This window comes from Salmo salar, chromosome ssa14 (assembly GCF_905237065.1).
Source record: "Salmo salar chromosome ssa14, Ssal_v3.1, whole genome shotgun sequence".
Classification (NCBI taxonomy): Eukaryota; Metazoa; Chordata; class Actinopteri; order Salmoniformes; family Salmonidae; genus Salmo; species Salmo salar.
In genome coordinates, this window is record NC_059455.1 from 42,544,527 (window position 1) to 42,569,864 (window position 25,338).

Below are 25,338 nucleotides of genomic sequence, written 5' to 3' on the forward strand. Positions count from 1 at the left end.
ATGCAGCCCCAAACTTGCAAGGAACCTCCACCATGCTTCACTGTTGCCTGCAGACACTCATTCATGTGACGCTCTCCAGCCCGTCGGCAAACAAACTGCCTTCTGCTACAGACAAATATTTCAAATTTTGACTCATCAGTCCAGAGCACCTGCTGCCATTTTTCTGCACCCCAGTTCCTGTGTTTTCATGCATAGTTGTGTCGTTTGGCCTTGTTTCCACGTTGGAGGTATGGCTTTTTGGCCGCAAATTTTCCATGAAGGCTTCTGACCAGACTTCTCCAGACAGTAGATGGGTGTACCAGGGTCTCACAGTTTTCTGCCAATTCTGAACTGATGGCACTGATGGACATCTTCCGATTGCGAAGGGAAGTCAGCATGATGTGTCTTTCATCTGCTGCAGTAAGTTTCCTTGGCCGACCACTGCGTCTATGATCCTCAACGTTGCCCGTTTCTTTGTGCTTCTTCAAAAGAGCTTGGACAGCACATCTGGAAACACCTGTCTGACTTGAAATTTCTGCCTGGGAGAGACCTTACTGATGCAGTGTAACTACCTTGTGTCTTGTTGCTGTGCTCGGTATTGCCATGGTGTATGACTTTTGAGATTAAACTGTCCTCAGCAACCTCACCTTGTTAGCCGAGTTTGGCTTTTCCTCACGCAGTTGTATTCCTCCTGTTCCTCTGTTTCAGTTAATGATTGTGTTTCAACCTACATATTTAATTGATGATCATTAGCACCTGTTTGGTATAATTGGTTAATCATAGACCTGATTATAGGCCTACAAAATCCCTGACTTTGTGTAAGTGTACCTAGAAGAATTGATGCTGTTTTGAAGGCAAAGGGTGGTCACACCAAATATGGATTTGATGTAGATTTTTATTCTGTTCACTCACTTTGCATTTAGTTAATTGATAAATATAAACTATTAACATGTCTATTTTTGAAAGCATTCTTACTTTACAGCATTTTTTCACACCCGTCTAAAACTTTTGCACACTACTGTTTGCATGTGTGTAAACTACATGTTTTAACTATCCCGCCATGACGCTCTTTCTCTTTTGAACTCTAATCCATTTCCTCCTCCATCCCTCCCAGACACTCTCTTATCTGATGGATAAATGTATCACTCCTTGGTGAACCACATCAGTGAAAAACCTCTGTGTTTCATGTGATGCAACATTCTACCTCAATGTACGCAGTAAGGTAAGCCTTGTCAGAACAAGAATGGAGCCCGTTTCTCCTGTTTCTGTAGTAACGCAGCTTGACGTAAAAGTATTCACCTCTGGACAGGCTGTAGACTGACGCAGACCCTTACCAGGGATGGAACCCCCACCTTCCAATCTCAGGGCACACACTAACAACAAGGTCACTGATTTGGTCCAATGATACAGAGTCCTCCAGAAATAAAAGAACCTGTCCTCATTCAGGAAAAACCTAGGGAATATGCTCACTCTAAAATGTCCTGTTTAGCTTTCACTATGACATTGAGCAACCTCAATGTCAACATCCTGATTTTGAACTGATAGCTTTCCCCAAAACCAAAGTTGGTTAGACGTTTTAAAGTGGACCTCAAAAATGGCGATTAGTGTGGGATATGTACTATCTACATGCCTCTTTGTCAAATGAATGGGAAAGATACTATAGACACATACAGTAACTTTCACAAAATTCCCAGGTTTTCCAGAAATCCTGGAAGATTCCTGGAATAAGATGGAATCTTTCAACCAGTATTTCTGCAAATGTTATAACCTTACTATGGGCAGATAAGTAGCGCAGTAGGAATCTCACCTTTGACCTGCATCAACATGAGGTTCTTGTAGGGCACAGCGCTGTTGTTGGACATCTGCTCGGAGATGTTGACGCTCCTCAGACTCACGTTGTTTAAGTTCTCCTTACTGGCCAGCCCAGCATCTGAGTACATCTGAGTACTAGTATTCACTAAAACACACAAGAGGAGGACTCGTATTCACTAAAACACACAGGAGGAGGACTCGTATTCACTAAAACACACAGGAGGAGGACTCGCATTCACTAAAACACACAGGAGGAGGACTCGTATTTCACTAAAACACACAGGAGGAGGACTCGTATTCACTAAAACACACAGGAGGAGGACTCGTATTCACTAAAACACACAGGAGGAGGACTCGCATTCACTAAAACACACAGGAGGAGGACTCGTATTTCACTAAAACACACAGGAGGAGGACTCGTATTCACTAAAACACACAGGAGGAGGACTCGCATTCACTAAAACACACAGGAGGAGGACTCGTATTTCACTAAAACACACAGGAGGAGGACTCGTATTCACTAAAACACACAGGCGGATGAGTGAGCAGTGAGTGCAAATATTACGGGTGCACACACAGATTCTGTGCTTAGGTAAAACTTCCTAAATATAAATGTACTCTTACAACACACTTACGCTCCTATGACAGTAGCATAATATTTTAATATAAAGGTCTCGAATACATGTAACACACATACATGTAACATATACACACACACACTCACACTTCTCATCCTTCATCCTCTTGCTCTCTATGAGGCCGATGTTGAGTCTCTGCTCAGTGTACTCGTGTCTGATGTCCTCCCTGGCCGCCAGCATCTTCAGAGGGTTCTTAGACGACTGGACGTTCCTAGACGGTCTCACTGCCCGTTTGTGCTGCGCTAAGGCTGAGGTCAACCTGGATAGGGAAAAAGGCGAAAGAGACGGGGCGAGGGACAGAGGGAGAGAGAGAGAGCAGGATAGAGAGAGAGCGGGACAGAAAGAAAGCGGGACAGGGAGAAAGCGGGACAGGGAGGGAGAGACAGAGAGGGCATGTAGATGTAGTAAAACTCCATGCAATGTAACTACACCCAATGCCATATGTCTTCACTGACCAAAGAGTTTCCTGATTCCAGAAATATTCCAACCAGAATTTCGCAACCCTAGAGCAAATACTTCATTATTATGCTTACTTTGGTGCCTGAGTGCCAAAGATGGCATCAAAGTCATCGTCGATCTCGATCCTGCTGGGCATGCATGGGAAGTCAGCCACGTGACGGTAGAACTTGGAGAAGATCTCATCGTCCATCCTCATCACCTCCTTCACAGCCTTCTCTGTCACTGTCAGAGTGGTCTCCTGATGATCTGTCACTGATAGAAACACAAAAGGTCAAATTCCTACTGGAACAGACTACTGGAACAGACTACTGGATTAACTGTATAGCTTCCTTCCTCACAAGCTACACTGGTATTCCATATTTGATCTCGTCTCCAAAACACACTCTTGAAAAACCCTTAGCCGGATACACCACTGAAAAGCTAGCAACTCGATGGCGTGGGTAAAGACAACTGAAAAATGTCAGCCCCAACCTCTACTGTTCAGACGTCCCAAAAAGGTCTCCAATTTATCCAGCTTTTTATCCGACTCCAAGTTCATCTCTGGTCTGGCTTAGATTTCTGGTGGATTAGACAACAGAGTTGTATTCATGATAGATACAGTGAGGTCATGTTGTGAGTGTACGTTTCAAAGAAATGTGACTAGGGATGCAAAATTCCGGTAGCTTTCACAAAATCTCAGTTGGAAGATTCCTTGATTCAGGATGGAAAAAGCAGGAAATCCATGAATCCTCCAACCAAGATTTCTGGGAAAACCTGGGAATTTTAGGAAAGTGATTGAAATTTTGCAATTCTACATTGCATCCTTCGTGGACTGTATGACTGACCCTCCTGAGGTTTGTACCCAGTCACACTGCTCTTGAGTTTGGTGGAGACAGGAGACAGGATAGGGCTGATGGCTGAGGAAGAGGCTGTCAGACTTGCAAACACAAACACACACACAAACTGAGAGGACAGAATAACCTAACTGGGTTGCCTTCTTTTAACACCACACAGCTAACAGTGATATATTTAAGCGTTAAGGCACGAGGGGGTGTGGTATATGGCCAATATACCATGGCTAAGGGCTGTTCTTAAGCATGGCGCAAAGTGGAGTGCCTGGATATAGCCCTTAGCCATCGTATATTTGCCATATAACACACCCCCTCGTGCCTTATTGCTTAAATATATCACTGTTAGCTGTGATATATCTACCAACGTAATTAGAGTAGTCAAAAATAAAGGTTTTGTCATACCCATGGTATACCATGGCTGTCAGCCAATCAGCATTCAGGGCTCAAACCACCCAGTTTATAATATGCTTCAATAACTAGTAAGCCATTTCAAAATCATACATTCAGAGGTCAACAAATTCACCAGTTATTATTTGCTAATGAAATTAGAGAACTACATTTCCCCCCAAGCTCACAGGGTCAACCAGTCAACATTCTCATCAAATACAAAGGAATGGCCCCCCGAGTGGTGCAGTGGTCTAAGGCATGGCATCGCAGTGCTAGCTGTGCCACTAGAGATTCTGTGTTCGGGTCCAGGCTCTGTCGCAGCCGGCCGCGACCGGAAGACCCATGGGGCGGTGCACAATTGGCCCGGCGTCGTCCGGGTTAGGGGAGGGTTTGGCCGGCAGGGATGTTCCTGTCCCATCATGCACTAGTGACTCCTGTGGCGGGCCGGGCGCAGTGCACGCTGACACGGTCACCAGGTGTACGGTGTTTCCTCCAACACATTGGTGTGGCTGGCTAAAGGGTTAAGTGGGCATTGTGTCAAGAAGCAGTGCGGCTTGGTTGGGTTGTGTTTCGGAGGACGCACGGCTCTCGACCTTCGCCTCTCCCCAGTCCGTACGAGAGTTGCAGTGATGACACAAGACTAACTACCAATTGGATACAATGAAATTGGGGAGGAAAAAAAGGGGTAAATAATAAAAAATACAAAAGGAATGGTGTGAGTGGACAGTAAATGATCAGACAAATGGACCATCCGTGCTCTAACCTTTCTTGACCATGCGTTCGGTCACAGTGTACTGGGTGGAGTCGTTGGCCACGCCCTTTCCTTTAGACTCCCAGGCCTCCTCCCTTGTAGAGATCTGCTTCCTCTCCTCTGTGGACATCTGAGCCTGGATCTCCATCTCCTTTCCCATCCTCTGAACACACAGTTACACACACAGTTACATATACTGTTACACACAGTTACATATACTGTTACACACAGTTACATATACTGTTACACACAGTTACATACACTGTTACACACAGTTACATACACTGTTACACACAGTTACATACACTGCCATTTGGGGTCACTTAGAAATGTCCTTGTTTTCCATGGAAACATACATGAAATGAGTTGCAAAATAAATAAGAAATGTAGTCAAGACGTTGACAAGGTTATAAATAATGATTTTTAATTGAAATAATAATTGTGTCTATCAAACTTTGCTTTGGTCAAAGAATCCCCCATTTGCATCAATTACAGCCTTGCAGACCTTTGGCATTCTAGTTGTCAACTGGTTGAGGTAATCTGAAGAGATTTCACCCCATGCTTCCTGAAGCACCTCCCACAAATTGGATTGGCTTGATGGGCACTTCTTATGTACCACACGGTCAAGCTGCTCCCACAACAGCTCAATAGGGTTGAGATCCGGTGACTGTGCTGACCACTGCATTATAGACAGAATACCAGCTGACTGCTTCTTCCCTAAATAGTTGTTGCATAGTTTGGAGCTGTGCTTTGGGTCATTGTCCTGTTGTAGGAGGAAATTGGCTCCAAATAAGCGCCGTCCACAGGGTATGGCATGGCACTGCAAAATGGAGTGATAGTCTTCCTTCTTCAAGATCCCTTTTACCCTGTACAAATCCCCCACTTTACCACCACCAAAGCACCCCCAGACCATAACATTGCCTCCACCATGCTAGACAGATGGCGTCAAGCACTCTTCCAGCATCTTTTCATTTTTTCTGCGTCTCACAAAAGTTCTTCTTTGTGATCCGAACACCTCAAACTTAGATTTGTCAGTCCATAACACCTTTTTCCAATCTTCCTCTGTCCAGTGTCTGTGTTCTTATGCCCATCTTAATCTTTTCTTTTTATTGGCCAGTCTGAGATATGGCTTTTTCTTTGCAACTCTGCCTAGAAGGCCAGCATCTCGGAGTCGCCTCTTCACTGTTGACGTTGAGATTGGTGTTTTGCGGGTACTATTTAATGAAGCTGCCAGTTGAGGACTTGTGAGGCGTCTGTTTCTCAAACTAGACACTCTAATGTACTTGTCCTCTTGCTCAGTTGTGCACCGGGGCCTCCCACTCCTCTTTCTATTCTGGTTAGAGACAGTTTGCGCTGTTCTGTGAAGGGATAAGAGCGTCTGCTAAATTACTTAAATGTAAATGGATTAGTACACAGCGTTGTACGAGATCTTCAGTTTCTTGGCAATTTCTCGCATGGAATAGCCTTCATTTCTCAGAACAAGAATAGAATTATGAGTATCAGAAGTTCTTTGCTTCTGGCCATTTTGAGCCTGTAATCAAACCCACAAATGCTGATGCTCCAGATACTCAACTAGTCTAAAGAAGGCCAGTTTTATTTAGCACAGCACTTCAGCTGTGCTAAAATAATTGCAAAAGGGTTTTCTAATGATCAATTAGCCTTTTAAAATGATAAACTTGGATTAGCTAACACAACGTGCCATTGGAACACAGGAGTGATGGTTGCTGATAATGGGCCTCTGTACGCCTATGTAGATACTCCATTAAAAATCAGACGTTTCCAGCTACAATAGACATTTACAACATTAAATGTCTACACTGTCTTTCTGATCATATTGATGTTATTTTAAATGGACAAAAAAAAAAAGCTTTTTTCAAAAACAAGGACATTTCTAAGTGACCCCAAACTTATGAACGGTAGTGTACACTGTTACACATTTCCTGGTACACATTCTGTTACACACATTTCCTGTTACACATATACTGTTACGTACACTGTTAAGTATATTGTTACACATCCTGTTACACATCCTGTTACACACAGTTACATACACTGTTACGTACAGTACCAGTCAAAAGTTTGGACACACCTACTCATTCAAGGGTTTTTCTTTATTTTTACTATTTTCTACATTGTAGAATAGTGAAGACATCAAAACTATGAAATAACACATATGGAATCATGTAATAACCAAAAAAGTGTTAAACAAATCAAAATATATTTTAGATTTTAGATTCTTTAAAGTAGCCACCATTTGCCTTGATGCGCACTTTTGGCATTCACTCAACCAGCATCACCTGGAATGCTTTTCCAACAGTCTTGAAGGAGTTCCCACATATGCTAAAGCACTTGTTGGCTGCTTTTCCTTCACTCTGCAGTCCAACTCATCCCAAACCATCTCAATTGGGTTGAGGTCGGGTGATTGTGGAGGCCAGGTCATCTGATGCAGCAATCCATCACTCTCCTTCTTGGCCAAATAGCCCTTACACAGCCTGGAGGGGTGTTGGGTCATTGTCCTGTTGAAAAACAAATGATAGTGGGACTAAGGGCAAACCAGATGTGATGGCGTATCGCTGCAGAATGCTGTAGTAGCCATGCTGGTTAAGTGTGCCTTGAATTGTAAATAAATCATAGACAGTGTCACCAGCAAAGCACCCCCACACCATCACACCTCCTCCTCCATGCTTCACGGTGGGAACCACACATGAGGAGATCATCTGTTCACCTACTCTGTGTCTCACAAAAGACAAGGCAGTTGGAACCAAAAATCTCAAATTTGGACTCATCAGACCAAAGGACAGATTTCCACCAGTCTAATGCCCATTGCTCGTGTTTCTTGGCCCAAGCAAGTCCTTCTTATTGGTGTCCTTTAGTAGTGTTTTTTTGCAGAAATTCGACCATGAAGGCCTGATTCACGCAGTCTCCTCTGAACAGTTGTTGTTGAGATGTATCTGTTACTTGAACTCTGAAGCCTTTATTTGGGCTGAAATCTAAGGTGCAGTTAACTCTAATGAACTTATCCTCTGCAGCAGAGGTAACTTCGGTTCTTCCTTTCCTGTGGCGGTCCTCATGAGAGCCAGTTTCATCATAGCGCTTGATGGTTTTTGCGAGTGCACTTGAAGAAACTTTCAAAGTTCTTGAAATTTTCCGGATTGACTGACCTTCATGTCTTAAAGTAATGATGGACTGTCATTTCTCTTTACTTATTATTTCAGCTGTTCTTGCCATAATATGGACTTGGTCTTTTACCAAATAGGGCTATCTTCTGTGTACCACCCCTACCTTGTCACATCACAACTGATTTGCTCAAACGCATTAAGAAGGAAAGAAATTATACAAATTAACAAGGCACACCTGTTAATTAAAATGCATTCCAGATGACTACCTCATGAAGCTGGTTGAGAGAATGCCAAGAGTGTGCAAAGCATCAAGGCAAAGTGTGGCTACTTTGAAGAATCTCAAATATAAAATATATTTTGATTTGTTTAACACTTTTTTGTTCACTACATGATTCCATATGTGTTATTTCATAGTTGTGATGCCTTCACTATTATTCTACAATATAGAAAATAGTAAAATAAAGAAAAACCCTTGAATGAGTAGGTGTGTCCAAACTTTTGACTGGTACTATATACTGTTATACACACTGTTAGATACATTGTTACACACACTGTTACAAATCCTGTTACACACTGTTACATATCCTGTTACACACTGTTACATATCCTGTTACACACTGTTACATATGTTACAAATACTGTTACATATCCTTTTACACATCCTGTTACACATACTATTACACACTGTTACATATACTATTACATATACTATTACACACTGTTACATATACTGTTACAAATACTTTTACATATACTGTTATAAGTCTCTTACTGTGAGATACTATTACAGTACACACATTATTTCACGTCCCGACACATAGTCCTTGCTGTACAGCATCTGAACCTATCTATAACAGACCACTGTTGTCGTCTCCCAAATGGCCTGTTCCACTTGATCAAAACCACAAAAACACTTGGAAATGAAAGCAACACAGTACAGTAGCTTTGTCTTTGTAGAATAAGTATTCATTCTGACCAATACTTCTCATTCACACTAAAACCAAGGGGTAGGGCAGAAAGAGGTGATACAGGAATAGGATGAGTAGGAATAGGGGGAGGTGTTCAAGCAGTGATAGAGGAATAGGATGAGTAGGAATAGGGGGAGGTGTTCAAGCAGTGATAGAGGAATAGGATGAGTAGGAATAGGTGGAGGTGTTCAAGCAGTGATAGAGGAATAGGATGAGTAGGAATAGGTGGAGGTGTTCAAGCAGTGATAGAGGAATAGGATGAGTAGGAATAGGTGGAGGCGTTCAAGCAGTGATAGAGGAATAGGATGAGTAGGAATAGGGGGAGGTGTTCAAGAGGTGATCATGTGTACACAAGACACACGTATAACCGGTCCTTACCAGTGACAGGCATGACAGGATAATGGAAGACCGAATTTGCTTCCTAAATGGCACCCTATTCACTTTATAGTGCACTACTTTAGACCGGGACCCTTGACAAAGGTAGTGTACTACATAGGGAATAGGGTGCCATTTAAGACGCAGCCCAAATACCAGGCAGAACAGTGAAACATGCATGGCAGATCAGGTGCATGTTCTTACCTGACTGCGAGGGTCAATAACCTGGCACTTATGGCCAAGGGAGCTGGGAGGAGAATATGTGGAGGAAAAGACAGGTTCCTAAGGACAGAGGCGATTGGATAAGTGCATAAGAGAAGAAGAGATGTGGATCAATGGTGGCTGGTGTCACTTTAAATCAGAGGACAGGCTCATATCTATAGTAATGGCTAGAATGGAATTGTATCAAACACATGGTTTTCATTTCATTCCAACCATTACTATGAGCTCGTCCTCCAGCCACCACTGACTTGGAAAATAAGGAGGAAAATGACAGTCGGGCAGAGATACAGAGGGATGCTAGAGAAAGGATGCCGAGGAGATGGCCTGATGACTCAAACTGAATTCTTCTGCTGCTCTATCGTTCGCTACATGCTTCAGTCTGAAACGGCCATCAATTAAGTAGTTTGTGGTGATGTCAAATGAGGAGTGCTGTACAAAACAAAGTAATCAGCGATTGGATCATCTCCAACCAATCAGAGTATCAAAGAGAATGACGAATTTTCAAAACGCCACTTTACCCACGTGTGTCCTGACTGGCCCAACCCATCAGTTTCTGGCACCAATCAGATGGTCTAGAATGGATTTCCATTCTAGAAATCGTCGGGGAGGTACTCATATCCAGACCCATTACGGAGAAGAAACTAACATCCGTGGCGTAGCGTTTGGCCGGAGCAAGGAGTTTGGGTAGCCAGGCTAGAGGAGAGTTACCATAACATTCACAACCAGAAATGATCATTCACAAGTTGTGATAGAGACCAGGAGCAGAGCGACACACTGATGGAAGACAACTCACAGAGATTATTTTGGATAAATCAAGTCTGAAGTCATGATGGGGGGTCCAGGGCTGAAGCAGACAGAGGGAGGGTTCCCCAGTCAAATCTTTAGCTGGTTCGCAATGTCTTTTCCCCTTTAAAGAGAGGGAGACAACATCTACAGCATCACCTGAGCCCCTCACATGAAATGCAACGGCATGCAACAGTGGAGGCTGGTGAGCGGAGGACAGTTCATAGTAATGTCTGGAATGGAGCAGTATCAAACTCATGGGAACCATGTGTTTTATACCATTCCAGTCATTCGGTTTCAGCCATTATTATGAGCCCGTCCTCTGATTTAGCGTGGCACCAGCCACCACTGGCATGCAAGTGTTAAAGAATGAACATTTCCAGAGGTGCTTGAATGTGAAGTAATCGTTAACTGGCCAATCGTTAACGCTGCTGTACCCAATGCCATTCAATTCAGCACATAAAACAGGGACCTAGACAAGTCGGTGTTCACCATTTTGTTCAGTCGCTACTGGCTTACAGTAATATTCTTTACTTTTAATGAATCACGTTTCTCTCCATCACCAGTATGCAGCGTGCGGTACAAAAAGCAACCATTTTGAGCAGAATAAAAAGACAGTGACTGGCAGCATCATAGCAACAAACACATCGCATCTTCTCTCTAAAAACAATAGCGTAGCTATATTGACTTCAAATCAAGCAAAAGTGCAAGCAAAAGTGCTCGTCGGCAGCATTCCAAACCACCAGAGGTAAAATAGGTTAGAGTCAGACCAAAGCAACAATGAACAGCAGTAAACAACAGAACTAGGGTTGTGCATGTACTTTCATTTCCCACCAAATGTTTCCTAGAAATCCCGGTTGGAAGATTCCCAGAATCAAGAGGGAATAAGCATTACATCCAGGAATCTTCCACCCGGGATTTCTGGAAAACCTGAACAATATGGGGAAATGATCGAAACGTTGCAACCCTCGACCACAGCAACACTGAACGGCAGTGAACAACAGAACACACGAGACTGAAAGAAGCAGCAGGTTTCACACAAAGCTCAGTGGACCACCGTTGGCACATGGGCCTTGGCACAGCACCGTCGTCAGGTCTTACCCACAGCTGCTCAGACACAGTGACAGCAGCAAAATCATCAATAACCATCCTTTCCTCCTGAAGACATGGGAAACACAACACAGGGGGAAAAGTCCATATATGAATTTGAGAGTGGTTACTTTTCTCCAGCCCCATCCCTTTTTTACCAAAACAGTGAGGGTGTAACACGTTATTGTTTCAACTGCGGATTGCCCCTTTAAATCAAAGGATTAATAGTCAGTTAAACGAGACCTTTGCGTTATTCAATATAATAGTGTACATTAAATAGATATAATAACATGCCATTCTGTAGAAACACATATTGCAAAACAAGCTCTTGGTGAAGCACTAGTGCTAGTTCAAGTGAAACTCAATCTTCCATCAGTGTGAAATTGACTTGATCTCATCATGGTCTGAAATAGACAAGGGATTTCTCCAAAGACCCCAGACTGCTAATTCCCCAGGGAGACTGGCACCATACACCACCCTCCCCAGGGATACTGGCACCATGCCCCCCTCCCCCCCCAGGGATACTGGCACCATATGCTCCATGCAGGGCTGTTCTGACCCAGGCACTGGCATCAAATGGCACCCTATTCCCAATATAGTGCAATCCTTTTGACCTGGATCAATAGAGCTGTGGTCAAACTCTGGTCAAAAGTAGTGCACTATTTAGGGAATGGCCTAGCGTCGCCTCAGTGGCCTAGCGTCGCCGTTAGATAATGTGAAGTCTCACCTTCTTCTTGTAGGTCTGTGCTGCCTCCCATCCCTGTACTGTGGAGTGTCTCTCAGTCACAGAAACCTTCACCACTTCCTGTTTCTTATTGATCCTGTTCCTCCAGTCCTCATCGCCACTCTTCTTCAACAGGGCCAGCCTGGGAGACATTTGGAGAGCGAGCGAGATGGAGAATAAGAGTGAGAGAGAGGCTAGTCACAGTTCAGGAAAACGCAGTAGCCAGAAATAAATCCCCTTCACCTCAAAAAGGTACAAGAGGCAGAAACATTTCACAAGGACACAGAAACTCATTCAACACTGCCTCATATTCTTTACATCATCAAGCTTTTCAGAGAGACAACAAGGTGAATCAAAAAGTTTGCAAACATTAGCTAACAGAAGCCTGTAAATCACCAGCTTATATAGCCGTTACATAACCAGTTATACGCATGACTCAGACTGTGGTACTATACAGCCGTTATATAACCAGTTATAGGTATCATGACTCAGACTGTGGTACTATACAGCCGTTATATAACCAGTTATAGGTATCATGACTCAGACTGTGGTACTATACAGCCGTTATATAACCAGTTATAGGTATCATGACTCAGACTGTGGTACTATACAGCCGTTACATAACCAGTTATAGGTATCATGACTCAGACTGTGGTACTATACAGCCGTTACATAACCAGTTATAGGTATCATGACTCAGACTGTGGTACTATACAGCCGTTATATAACCAGTTATAGGTATCATGACTCAGACTGTGGTACTATACAGCCGTTATATAACCAGTTATAGGTATCATGACTCAGACTGTGGTACTATAAACTCTTAGAAAAAAGGGTTCCAAAGGGATCTTCAGCTGTCCCCATAGGAGAACCCGTTTTGGCTCCAGGTAGAACCCTCTGTGGAAAGGGTTCGAAATGGATCCCAAAGGGGTTTTTCAAAGGGTTCTCCTATAGGGACAGCTGAAGAACCTTATTAGGTTCTAGATAGAAAGAAAGGTGCTAACAGTGTATTATGGGTATTACTGTGGTACTACGTAGCCCTTATATAACCAGCCACCCCCACATATTCACCTTTCCTTGATGGACATCTGTTTGGCGGACATCTCTGAGAGCTCTGTCTCGGCGGGGGAGAGGAGGTCGGACACACTGTGTCCTGTGAAGACTTCACTGTTGTCCAGAGGCAGGGACTGGGACTTGACCAGGGACTGGACAAAGGACGTGGGCTCGGGTAGGGTCTGGGGAGTGGTCTGGGGAGGGTGCGGAGGAGGCTGGGAGAAGGACTGGGCGTTGGGTCGCGTATGGGTGGTTATCTGAGAGTAGGGCTTGGGTAGTGGCTGGGTGAATCGCCTCTCCCTTTCCTGGGGCTTGGGCTGGGCTGAAAGTGCCTGGGTGAAGGGATGGTGCTGAGGTGGATGAGAGTAAGGCTGGGGCTGGGGTTGAGTTTGTGGAGGTTGTTGGGTGTAAGGCTTGGGAAGAGTCTGGGGAGGTTGGGTGAAGGGATGGTGCTGAGGTGGATGAGAGTAAGGCTGGGGCTGGGGTTGAGTTTGTAGAGGTTGTTGGGTGTAAGGCTTGGGCAGAGTCTGGGGAGGCTGGGTGAAAGACTGAATATTCTGCTGCTGCTGGATACTGGCGCTGTGAGAGACAATCCTGGACGACACCACAGCACTTCTCAATGACACAGTGGTGTGAGCCGCGTCTGTGTAGACATGAAGACAGCAACACACACACACAATGCATTGTAATAAATCCATAGTGAAATCAATACTCATCTCATACAGAGAGAGAAGCACACACACACATTAAAATTCACACACCTCAGCTGCTGTCTATTATGTCTAGAGGTTTGTCTGCATGGAGGGTCTCCCCCCCTCTCTCCAGAAAGGAGGGTAAATAAAATAAAAGACGACCCTGGACCTCTTTTAAACAAAGTATGCTGACACAGCCATCCAGACAGAGAGACGGATCAACCCTATTACAGTGTCTGCATTGATCTACCAGCATGGCCACAGCATACAATCATTTACTTGATTTTCATTTGGAATCACAAACAGCCTGTCAGTAACAGTGGCAGTCCTTTTGCAAACGTAGGAAGCCACGGGGGCAAATGTATGTAAAAAAATGAATAAAATGCTCATTAGATTCAGTACTGAAGCCATGTCTTCAGCCATGTCTTCTGTGATGTGATGGACAAAGAAGCATTAGGCATTAAGACAAATCTACCGTAAGTAGATTTGTCCTCTGGTCTACATGCATGCTTGTTCACTCCAGGTCAAAAGTAGTGCACTACAGTGGGGGAAAAAAGTATTTGATCCCCTTCTGATTTTGTACGTTTGCCCACTTACAAAGAAATGATCAGTCTATAATTTTAATAGTAGGTTTATTTGAACAGTGAGAGACAGAATAAATAAAAAAATCCAGAAAAAAGCATGTCAAAAATGTTATGAAATGATTTGCATTTTAATGAGGGAAATAAGTATTTGACCCCTCTGCAAAACATGACTTAGTACTTGGTGGCAAAACTCTTGTTGGCAATCACAGAGGTCAGATGTTTCTTGTAGTTGGCCACCAGGTTTGCACACATCTCAGGAGGGATTTTGTCCCACTCCTCTTTGCAGATCTTCTCCAAGTCATTAAGGTTTCGAGGCTGACGTTTGGCAACTCGAACCTTCAGCTCCCTCCACAGATTTTCTATGGGATTAAGGTCTGGAGACTGGCTAGGCCACTCCAGGACCTTAATGTGCTTCTTCTTGAGCCACTCCTTTGTTGCCTTGGCCGTGTGTTTTGGGTCATTGTCATGCTGGAATACCCATCCACGACCCATTTTCAAATTAATTTATAACATTTTTGACATGCGTTTTTCTGGATATTTTTGTTGTTATTCTGTCTCTCACTGTTCAAATAAACCTACCATTAAAATTATAGACTGATCCTTTCTTTATCAGTGGGCAAACGTACAAAATCAGCAGGGGATCAAATACTTTTCCCCCCCACTGTACGTAGGGAATAGGGTCCCATAGTGCTCTGGTCTAAAGTAGTGCACTACGTAGGGAATAGGGTCCCATAGTGCTCTGGTCTAAAATAGTGCACTACGTAGGGAATAGGGTCCCATAGTGCTCTAATCTAAAGTAGTGCACTACGTAGGGAATAGGGTGTCATTTGGGAGACATACATGGTGTGTGTTTCCAACCATAGCTGAGAGGAGCTCCCTGCTCTCTCTGCACCATGTGATGTCTCTGTCTGCTTGTGCTGCAGCTCTGTGTGTGTCTGTGCTGCAGCTCTGTGTGTCTCTGTGCTGCAGCTCTGTGTGTCTCTGTGCTGCAGCTCTGTGTGTCTCTCAGGTAGTTCCTGTGCTACCTCATTTTGCAGGGAGGTGCTTCTGCTGCTGCCGTCTCTCTCACTGTCTGTCTCTCACTGTCTTTGTCTGACTGTCTGTCTCACTGTCTAGGCTCCACCTGTAACTCACCCCTTCCGTGGATACCGCTGGCGTGCCGCAGCTGAGCCTGAGGAAGCTGGGGCTCTGGGGCTGTGGTGCTCTGGGGCTGGGGCTCTGGGGCTGTGGTGCTCTGGGGCTGGGGCTCTGGGGCTGTGGGCTGATACCGCTGCTGCCTGCTGTCTCTGCTCTCCCTGCCTCCAGGACCACTACGGCTCTCCCTCTCTTCTCTGGCCCCTCCTCCCGATACATCCTCCTCCTCTCTTCCTCTGTAGCCAGTGAACAAGCGACCGGCTCCAGGAGCCCTTCCTCTGTCTCTGCCTCCTCTGCTGTGAGCCTGCTGCTGCTCTGACAGGGAAAGGCCAGCGGAGTACATATCTGGTTCAGGGACACTGGAGGAGTCTCCACCTTGGGTCAGGCTGAAGTACCAGAGAGAGAGCGAGCGTGCGACAGAGGTTTAATTCAATTTTGCAACAATACACTGTATCAATAGTAGTGAAGGCAGAATTATTTGATACAGTTTAGAACTGTTATAATATAAAGACACACCTCACCCCTCCCCTGTCCAGGGTGGTAGTGGTGGGGGCAGGGGGGTTGTAGGGGACGGCCGTAGATTTCCCCAAGTGGTCACCCATGCCGGAGGTCACCGTGGTTACTGTGGCAACCGAGACCTGTGAGGTGACGGATGCCACGGAGCGGACCAAGGAAGCGGACAGCGGCTCCAGCTTGACCCCGTCTCCATTCTGCAGCTGCAGGAAGAGAGAGGAGGGACGGGGGATATAGGGAGTTGAATCCACTTCAATCAGTGTAGATGAAGGGAGGAGACAGGTTAAAGAAGGATTTCTAAGCCTTGAGACAATTGAGACATGGATTGTGTATGTGTGTCATTCAAAATCAAATCAAATTTTATTTGTCACATACATATGGTTAGCAGATGTTAATGCATTAATATCTAACAAGTGCTCAAACAATTTCACAACAACTACCTTATACACACACAAGTGTAAAGGAATGAATAAGAATATGTACATATAAGTATATGGATGAGCGATGGCTGAACGGCATAGGCAAGATGCAGTAGATGGTATAGAGTACAGTATATACATATGAGATGAGTAATGTAGAGTATGTAAACATTATATAAGGTGGCATAGTTTAAAGTGACTAGTGCTACATTTATTACATCCAATTTTAAATTATTAAAGTGGCTAGAGATTGAGTCAGTATGTTGGCAGCAGCCACTCAATGTTAGTGATGGCGGTTTAACAGTCTGATGGCCTTGAGATAGAAGCTGTTTATCAGTCTCTCGGTCCCAGCTTTGATGCACCTGTACTGGCCTCGCCTTCTGGATGATAGCGGGGTGAACAGGCAGTGGCTCGGGTGGTTGTTGTCCTTGACGATCTTTTTGGCCTTCCTGTGACATCGGGTGGTGTAGGTGTCCTGGAGGGCAGGTAGTTTGCCCCCGGTGATGCGTTGTGCAGACCTCACTACCCTCTGGAGAGCCTTACGGTTGTGGGCGGAGCAGTTGCCGTACCGGGTGGTGATACAGCCCGACAGGATGCTCTCGATTGTGCATCTGTAAAAGTTTGTGAGTGTTTTTGGTGATAAGCCAAATTTCTTCAGCCTCCTGAGGTTGAAGAGGAGCTGTTGCGCCTTCTTCACCACGCTGTCTGTGTGGGTGGACCATTTGTTTGTCCGTGATGTGTACGCCGAGGAACTTAAAACTTTCCACCTTCTCCACTACTGTCCCGTCGATGTGGATGGGGGGATGCTCCCTCTGCTGTTTCCTGAAGTCCACGATCATCTCCTTTGATTGGTTGACATTGAGTGTGAGGTTATTTTCCTGACACCACACTCCGAGGGCCCTCACCACCTCCCTGTAGGCTGACTCATCGTTGTTGGTAATCAAGCCTACCACTGTAGTATCGTCTGCAAACTTGATGATTGAGTTGGAGGCGTGCATGGCCACACAGTCGTGGGTGAACAGGGAGTGCAGGAGAGGGCTAAGAACGCACCCTTGTGGGGCCCCAGTGTTGAGGATCAGCGAGGTGGAGATGTTACCTACCCTCACCACCTGGGGGTGGCCCGTGAGGAAGTCCAGGACCCAGTTGCACAGGGCGGGGTCGCGACCCAGGGTCTTGAGCTTAATGACAAGATTGGAGGGTACTATGGTGTTAAATGCTGAGCTGTAGTCGATGAACAGCATTCTTACATAGGTATTCATCTTGTCCAGATGGGTTAGGGCAGTGTGCAGTGTGATTGCGTCGTCTGAGGACCTATTGGGGCGGTAAGCAAATTGGAGTGGGTCTTGGGTATGATCCTTGAGTAGTCTCTCAAAGCACTTCATGATGACGGAGGTGAGTGCTACGGGGCGAGTGTCATTTAGCTCAGTTACCTTAGCTTTCTTGGGAACTGGAACAATGGTGACCCTCTTGAAGCATGTGGGAACAGCAGACTGGGATAAGGATTGATTGAATATGTCCGTAAACACACCAGCCAGCTGGTCTGCGCATGCTCTGAGGACACGGCTAGGGATTCCGTCAGGGCCGGCAGCCTTGCGAGGGTTAACATGTTTAAATGCTTTACTCAAGTTGGCTGCGGTGAAGAAGAGCCCGTGTCGTTGACACTGTATTGTCCTCAAAGCGAGCAAAGAAGTTGTTTAGTTTGTCTGGGAGTAGGACATCGTGGTCAGCGACGGGGCTGGTTTTCTTTTTGTAGTCCGTGATTGACTGTAGACCCTGCCACATACCTCTCGTGTCTGAGCCGTTGAATTGCGACTCTACTTTGTCTCTATACTGACGCTTAGCTTGTTTGATTGCCTTGCGGAGGGAATAGCTACACTGTTTGTATTCGGTCATGTTTCCGGTTGCCTTGCACTGATTAAAAGCAATGGTTCGAGTTTTCAGTTTTGCACGAATGCTGCCATCAATCCACATTTTCTGGTTGGGGAAGGTTTTAATAGTTGCTGTGGGTACAACATCACCGATGCACTTGCTAATAAACAGAGGGTGAATGGGCAAGACAAAACATTTTAGTGCCTTTGAACGGGGTATGCCAGGTGCCAGGTGCACCAGTTTGTGTCAAGAACACGAGTTTTTCTTGCTCAACAGTTTCCCATGTGTATCAAGAATGGTCCTCCACCCAAAGGACATCCAGCCAACTTGACACAACTGTGGGAAGCATTGGAGTCAACATGGGCAGCATCCCTGTGGAACTCTTTCGACACCTTGTAAAGTCCACACTCCGACAAATTGAGGCTGTTCTGGGGGGGGGTCGCAACTAAATATTAGGAAGGTGTTCCTAATGTTTTGTACACTCCGTGTAAGTGGCCACTCTTTAGTAGGACCTTATCATAGCATTACAATGTCATGCATTATAATTCATCCCGCTTTTTAGGAGTGATTCTCTTCTGTGAATAGTCACCACTTTGTTCAGATCTCATTCACCTGCAGTACAACTTTAGAACAAGCAGTCTGCATTCACCTGCGCACAACACAACTTCCTTGCTATCTTTGATGATGGGTCGAAATTTGATGTTCTCTAAAATCGGCTTAAGCAATTATAATTAAACCTAAAATATTCCAGCCAGTTTTATGTAATTACTTTTAGAGTGTACTCTATGTGCAAGACAAGACAGCCTTTACACAAAAACGTATAAAAATATAAAAGTATAATACATTCAAAAATACAATTACTAAAGTCTACATGCATTCTTATTCAGTCATTGGACAAGCATTTTAGAAGAGCAGAACACTCTTCCTAATATTATAATAAAACATCTTGAGGCAGAATATCATCGTATTCACTACGGTCGCTTTCATGCCAACGTTTTCTGTCAGAAAGCACAACCCAGCATTGTCATGATACACTGTAGTTCTTCATTCCTATATGAACGAGGCACTGTGGAGATATGTCATGTTGTCAAAGAAAATGTTGAAAATCATGTCCTCTATGAGGTCCTGAGCATTTCAAATTCTACAATATTAACACAGCAGTAAAACCAAGCCATATATGGACTTCATGTTGTTGTTTAATATTAGTTCAATACATGCTGCTCATCTTGAATCACTGAATAGTTGTGTAATTGTGTGAGTTCGTCAGTGTTTACAAAGTATGATCCAAATGTAGTTGTATCAGGGCAAAGAAAGACGTTTGTGTATAACAAGATACTGTCAGTGTAGAGCTTGACTTGTGTAGAGACTAAGGGGTCTTTCCTGGCCACCATCCCATTGACAGCCCGACTAACCAAAGCCAAAAACTGACCCTTGCCTTAACCCTAACCAAAGCCTTAACCCTACATTTGAACCAATTCAGAAATTAAATATCAGTTTGTACAACAGCCACGTCTCCTTGACTTGTGTGACACCTAGAGGCTGCAGTGTTGAAGCGCAAGAGGGAAGAAGTGCATAAAGTCCCTGGTGAAGAGAGGCTGTATCTGGGCTGAAAGAGGGGTAGGACTCCCTACCTGATCGACCTCTACCTGGGTAATGGATAACAACATTAGTGATTGACTGATTGATTGACTCCCTACCACACGTGTCGAACTCGTTCCACAGAGGGCCAACTGTCTACGGGTTCTCTCCACCCTTGTACTTGATTGATTAATTAAGGTCACTAATTAGTAAATAACTCCTCTCACCTGGTTGTCTAGGTCTAAATAAATTGAAAGGAAAAAGCAAAAAACCCACAGACACTCAGCCCTCCGTGGAATGAGTTTGACACCCCTGCCCTACCTGAGCCACCTCTCCCTGGGTGATGGGCTGGGTCTGGAAGCGGGAGTTTGCCCTACGCTGGCGGGTGTCCACCCTGGAGGCCCCAGCCCCCTTAGCGGCAGGCTTGGAGGGCTGCGTGGACAGCTGGTTGAACAGGGCCATCTTCTCCACCAGGCTGGGACAGGAGAGAAGATGGTAATCAGTGGGTGTGACCCAAATAGCATCTTATTCCCTAAATAGGCTGCTTTTACTCAGGCGGCCCAATTCTGATATTTTGCCACTAATTGGTCTTTTCAGATGGCCAAATCAGATCAGGTCTTTTACAAATCTCTTTTGCTGTGGTTTACTTTTGGGCGGCTCCAAGCACACTATCATTCGTTTACACAAGAGAGTAAGGCTGTGTCCCAAATAGCACCTATGGGCCTGGGTCAAAAGTACTGCACTATACAGTATAGAGCTCAGGGTGCAGACTAGGAGTTGAGCACATTGTCTCTCTGTACCTGAGAGTGGAGAGGTCAGGCTCATCCGGACCCAGGTCCTCCATCATCCTCTCAGGCCCTGGTCCTTCTCCTGCCTGCCTTGACTGGGCCTCCCTCTCCCTTTCCTGCTCCCCCATGCTCCGCACCTTGGAGCCGTGCTGTGACGCTTCCTGCAAGCTGGGAGGAGGAACCACACACACAATGAGTGCATGTTGTGCTGCTTTGGGTAACAGCTGCAGGGCCATATGTAATGCATGTACTGTACAATTGAAGGACAATATCTAGAGAATGTTGACATTCTGGGTGAGTAACTAGTCAAACACATTCTGTTAAAACGACATTGTTAATAGTCAGATAAACGTATCCTATGAATAGCACCAAGGTAAATAAGTCATTCCTGATCAAAGAATGGTCTGCATCCCGATTCTCCACCCCCTTGCAATTGCACACACCCTGTCATGGATTTAAAAGCACAGGATTGGTCGAGAGCGCAGCGGTCAGGATGGTGTAAGCATTGGCAAGTGCATACTTTTGGAGAAGGGTGGAGAACCGGGATGCAGCCATGGGGTGGCAACAGCAGTTATAAGTAGATGTGTGTAGACTACACTGAAGTAGTTACTCAAAGTGTTGATGCAGTTGGCCATCTGTAGTAGAGAATATTAGACGTTTGGTTCTGTCAACATCTTAAGTTTATCCTCGGTCGGTAAACAAACCGGGTGCTACACACTCACACGGAAACCTGACCATGCACTGAGCTTTAACTGGCTTCACCTTTTGACCTTTCTTCCCTCAGCCAGCATCACAAGACGTGTGACACATTTCACCATATGAACTTGAAGGGATAGTTCACCCACATTACAAAATTACATCTGGAGACAGTGGCCAGGTAAACAAAACCAAAGCATGGATTCCTGCGTTACCTTGTCCATAGACTACTTATAGGGTAAGGAAACACAATGTCATTTGGGTGAACTATCCCTTTAAGAGTATAAACAATAGTGAAAGCAGTGATGCTGAGAAAAAAGTTGAAAGATACTCAAGTCAAGAATCTATTGTGTTAGATCAAGCTTCTTCCCCCTATTGTTCCTTGGCGTCCACATCACCAACAAACTAAGATCGTCCAAGGACACCAAGACAGTCGTGAAGAGGGCACGACAAAACCTATTCCCCTCAGGAGACTGAAAAGATTTGGCATGGGTCCTCAGATCCTCAAAAGGTTCTACAGCTGCACCATCAAGAGCATCCTGACGGGTTGCATCACTGCCTGGTATGGCAACTGCTCGGCCTCCGACCGCAAAGCACAGAGGTTAGTGCGTACGACCCAGTACATCACTGGGGCCAAGCTTCTTGCCATACAGGACCTCTATACCAGGCGATGTCAGAGGAAGGCCCTATAAATAGTCAAAGACTCCAGCCACCCAAGTCATAGACTGTTCTCTCTGCTACCGCAAGCGGTACCGGAGCGCCAAGTCTAGGTCCAAGAGGCTTCTAAACAGCTTCTACCCACAAGCCTCCTGAACAGCTAATGAAATGGCTACCCAGACTATTTGCATTTCCCCTCCCCTTCTATCCTGCTGCTACTCTCTGTTATTATCTATACATAGTCACCTTAATAACTCTACCTACATGTACATATTACCTCAACACCGGTGTCCCCGCACATTGACTCTGTACCGGTACCCCCTGTATATAGCCCCACTATTGTTATTTACTGCTGCTCTTTAATTATTTGTTATTATTATCTGTTACTTTTTTGAAGGTATTTTCTTAAAACTGCATTGTTGGTTAAGGGCTTGTAAGTAAGCATTTCACTGTAAGGTCTGCACCTGTTGTATTCGGCGCATGCGACAAATAACATTTGATTTTAAAATGATATCTGAGTGAGAGTGACTAACAATATCAATGGTAGCCCCCCAGTCGGTAATTTTACCATGATTACTACAAGTTTAAATAGCTGGCCACTAGACTAACTTACCAATCTAAAACATTTTTGCTGACATAAGAGAGAACTGTTGATGCACAACCAAATTTAGAAATGTCACCTTGTGTATTCTACTATTCTAACTCTCAATAGTAAGTTGAGACCCCGACTGAGTTCCTAAAAAATAAATACAAAATAAAATGTTTTGGGGTGATCGGGATTGATCGAGGGCATACAGCCAGTTGCCCATCCCTGCTCTAGAGAAAACAACTACAAATGAATGAATAGCGTTTAAAAATTCTGGTAACTTTCCTAAAATTCCCATGTTTTTCAGAAATCCCTGTTGGAAGATTCCTGGAATCAGAGGGAATAAGCAGAACATCCAGAATCCTCTGACCAGGATTTCTCGATAAAAAAAAAAAAACATATTTTGGGAAGGTTACCAGAATTCTTCAACCCTATGAATGAATCAATAATATCTTCATATTAAATCACAGATGAACAGTACATTCCATGCAATGTCACAAGCCAATTGAAAGCTGAATGGAATGTAGAAAAAAAAGTGTTTGCTGTAATTGGATATCAATTAGGTAAACCCATGTCCAGGGCTCTCTCTCTCACACACACACACACACACACACACACACACAAGTCACCCGTACCTGGTTGTGATGGTGCTGACTACAGTGGGGCTGGGGATAGGTGCTACTGTGGAGTGGACCATCACCGTTTGTGAGGACATAGCAGGGCCACTTTAAATGTCCATGAAAGAAGGGACAGACAAGGACAGACAGAGCAGTCAGACAGACAGAGTTAAGAGAGAGACAGACAGAGACAGAGAGAAAGAGAGCGTGAGACAGAGAGAGAGTTAAGAAACAGCGAGTTAAGAGAAAGTGTCACTTTCTATTCACCAACTGTCCTCAAGCCAAATTTTTTAACCCTTGCTTTGTTGACAAAATGACCTTAGTGGCACTCAGTAATGAACAGAGGGTGACGTACGCGTGAGCGATGTCCACTTCCTCGTTGGTGATAGGCTGTGTGTGTGAGCGGTCTTGGACTCGTAACAGACGCCTCTCCACGGCGGGGTCACGGGACCGTGGTCTGGGAACGCTACCTGTGATCCTCTCTAGCTCCTGTGAAGGGAATGAAGAGGAACAGTCCTAAGGAGTAAATCTCCGCTCATCAACGACATACATAAAACAACGGGTATATAATTTATGGACTGGTTTCCTGGACACGGATTAAGCCAAGTCCAGGACTGAAAAGCAGGCCCAATGGAGAACGTCCATTGAAATATATTTTTAGTTCAGGGCTTAATCTGTATCCGGGAAACTGTCCCTAAATGTAGACAACTACACACAAGGCAGATACTGTACCCTAAAAAGGGACCTCTTAGCAGCCACACTCATCTTAGCTCTCTCATCAAGCTTCTCTTCGTCAGCTGTGAAAAAGGAAGGGCAGAAAATGTCAATGTCAGATCACAACATAAACCACGTTTCCATCCAACCATGAATTAATTACCTGACGCATGGAAACAAACATCACAACTGGGCAGATGGAAACATAAAACGCCGGCACAATTTCATAAAAAAGCCGTCAAACTATTTGTTTGTCGGTAAAATTAATTATGCGAGATATGGCGGTGGAAAAATCTTTATGGGCAAATATTGATATAATAACAATCATATCAAAGTGAATTTTGAGTCACGTGATATGTTGTGTTGTCCTCCCACTAGGACTCGAGAAAGCCTGCAGTTTATTAGGCTACAGAGGAAATAAATGATGAACTTCACAGTGTGCTCCTTTCCAATAAAAATCATGGGTCTTATTCTGGTGACATGATGATCAATGCTTGACTGCTGTTTGACAAATACAAATAATATCGCTCTTATCTATAATAATCTCATCATGTAGGTAGCCTACCCGCACTGTAATTGCCAGCTGTTAGCTAGAGCAGTTTGATGGAAACACATCTCTGGTGGGAAAATGCGCATACAGTTTTTTTTGCAGATTTTAGAACATTTCCATGAAAATCTGTCACAAATTGGTTGGAGAATAGTATAACGTTTTGGAATATTGCTTGGATGCCAACACTCTCACGAGTTTGATCCCCCATAGCTGTGTACCTCATTTCCCTCCTTCGGGGGAACAGTAGTTATATTCATAACTTTGAAGTGTGTGTGTATTTCCCTGACTGACAAAGTCAATTCATCTAGGCAAGTTTAGCTATCGTTCACCTCAACCATTGTGCTGTTAGATGGGGGGGCAACGTGGCCAATTAAAAATGTTTTTAATTAAGAGTGTTATTGGTAACTAAATGAAGCAAATCTCCATGGATACTTGCCTTCTGGGTTCTGTAGCGCTGTTGGAGTCAGATGAGACCTGAGGGATAAAACAAAGACAAAATTCAATAGTGGTCTTTTGCTATAAGGCACAGTACAAATTACCCACAAGAGAACAAACAATCCAAGTATTGAGAGCTTAAAAATCCATCTAGCCTCCAGCATGTATCACACCCACTGGTGATCTTACCAAATATATTATGTGGATATTATCCAGTCACTCAGGGCCTTCAATACCCATCAGACTCCAGCCATCCAGCCCTTCTGCTGAGGTGATGGGCTGCGTCCTAATTCTCTCACCTATCAGACTCCAGCCAC

The 25,338-nt window shown here is 44.6% G+C and overlaps 1 protein-coding gene across 22 annotated transcripts in view; it reads right to left on the bottom strand.

Annotated features, from left to right (window-relative positions):
- The window catches only part of LOC106569572 (supervillin), a 93,074-nt gene that overhangs the window by 19,438 nt on the left and 48,298 nt on the right, over positions 1-25,338 (bottom strand). For 17 of the 22 annotated variants that reach the window (XR_006758831.1, XR_006758830.1, XR_006758828.1 and 14 more), the window contains 16 exons: positions 25,023-25,060; positions 24,055-24,119; positions 23,678-23,811; positions 23,341-23,430; positions 20,779-20,934; positions 20,300-20,453; positions 16,116-16,315; positions 15,600-15,985; positions 13,208-13,832; positions 12,140-12,278; positions 11,425-11,481; positions 10,334-10,447; positions 4,869-5,019; positions 2,963-3,140; positions 2,516-2,688; positions 1,787-1,936 (listed from right to left, as the gene is read on the bottom strand). Coding sequence is in view for 18 of the 22 variants with exons in the window: in XM_045694419.1 (XP_045550375.1) it covers positions 1,787-1,936; positions 2,516-2,688; positions 2,963-3,140; positions 4,869-5,019; positions 10,334-10,447; positions 11,425-11,481; positions 12,140-12,278; positions 13,208-13,832; positions 15,600-15,985; positions 16,116-16,315; positions 20,300-20,453; positions 20,779-20,934; positions 23,341-23,430; positions 23,678-23,811; positions 24,055-24,119; positions 25,023-25,060 (2,810 nt within the window). In the remaining 4 variants the exon portion in view is untranslated. Of the gene's footprint in view, positions 1-1,786; positions 1,937-2,515; positions 2,689-2,962; positions 3,141-4,868; positions 5,020-9,522; positions 9,601-10,333; positions 10,448-11,424; positions 11,482-12,139; positions 12,279-13,207; positions 13,833-15,599; positions 15,986-16,115; positions 16,316-20,299; positions 20,454-20,778; positions 20,935-23,340; positions 23,431-23,677; positions 23,812-24,054; positions 24,120-25,022; positions 25,061-25,338 lie in introns of all 22 variants that reach the window. The other 5 variants (XM_045694411.1, XM_045694425.1, XM_045694409.1 and 2 more) reach the window with 4 other exon arrangements.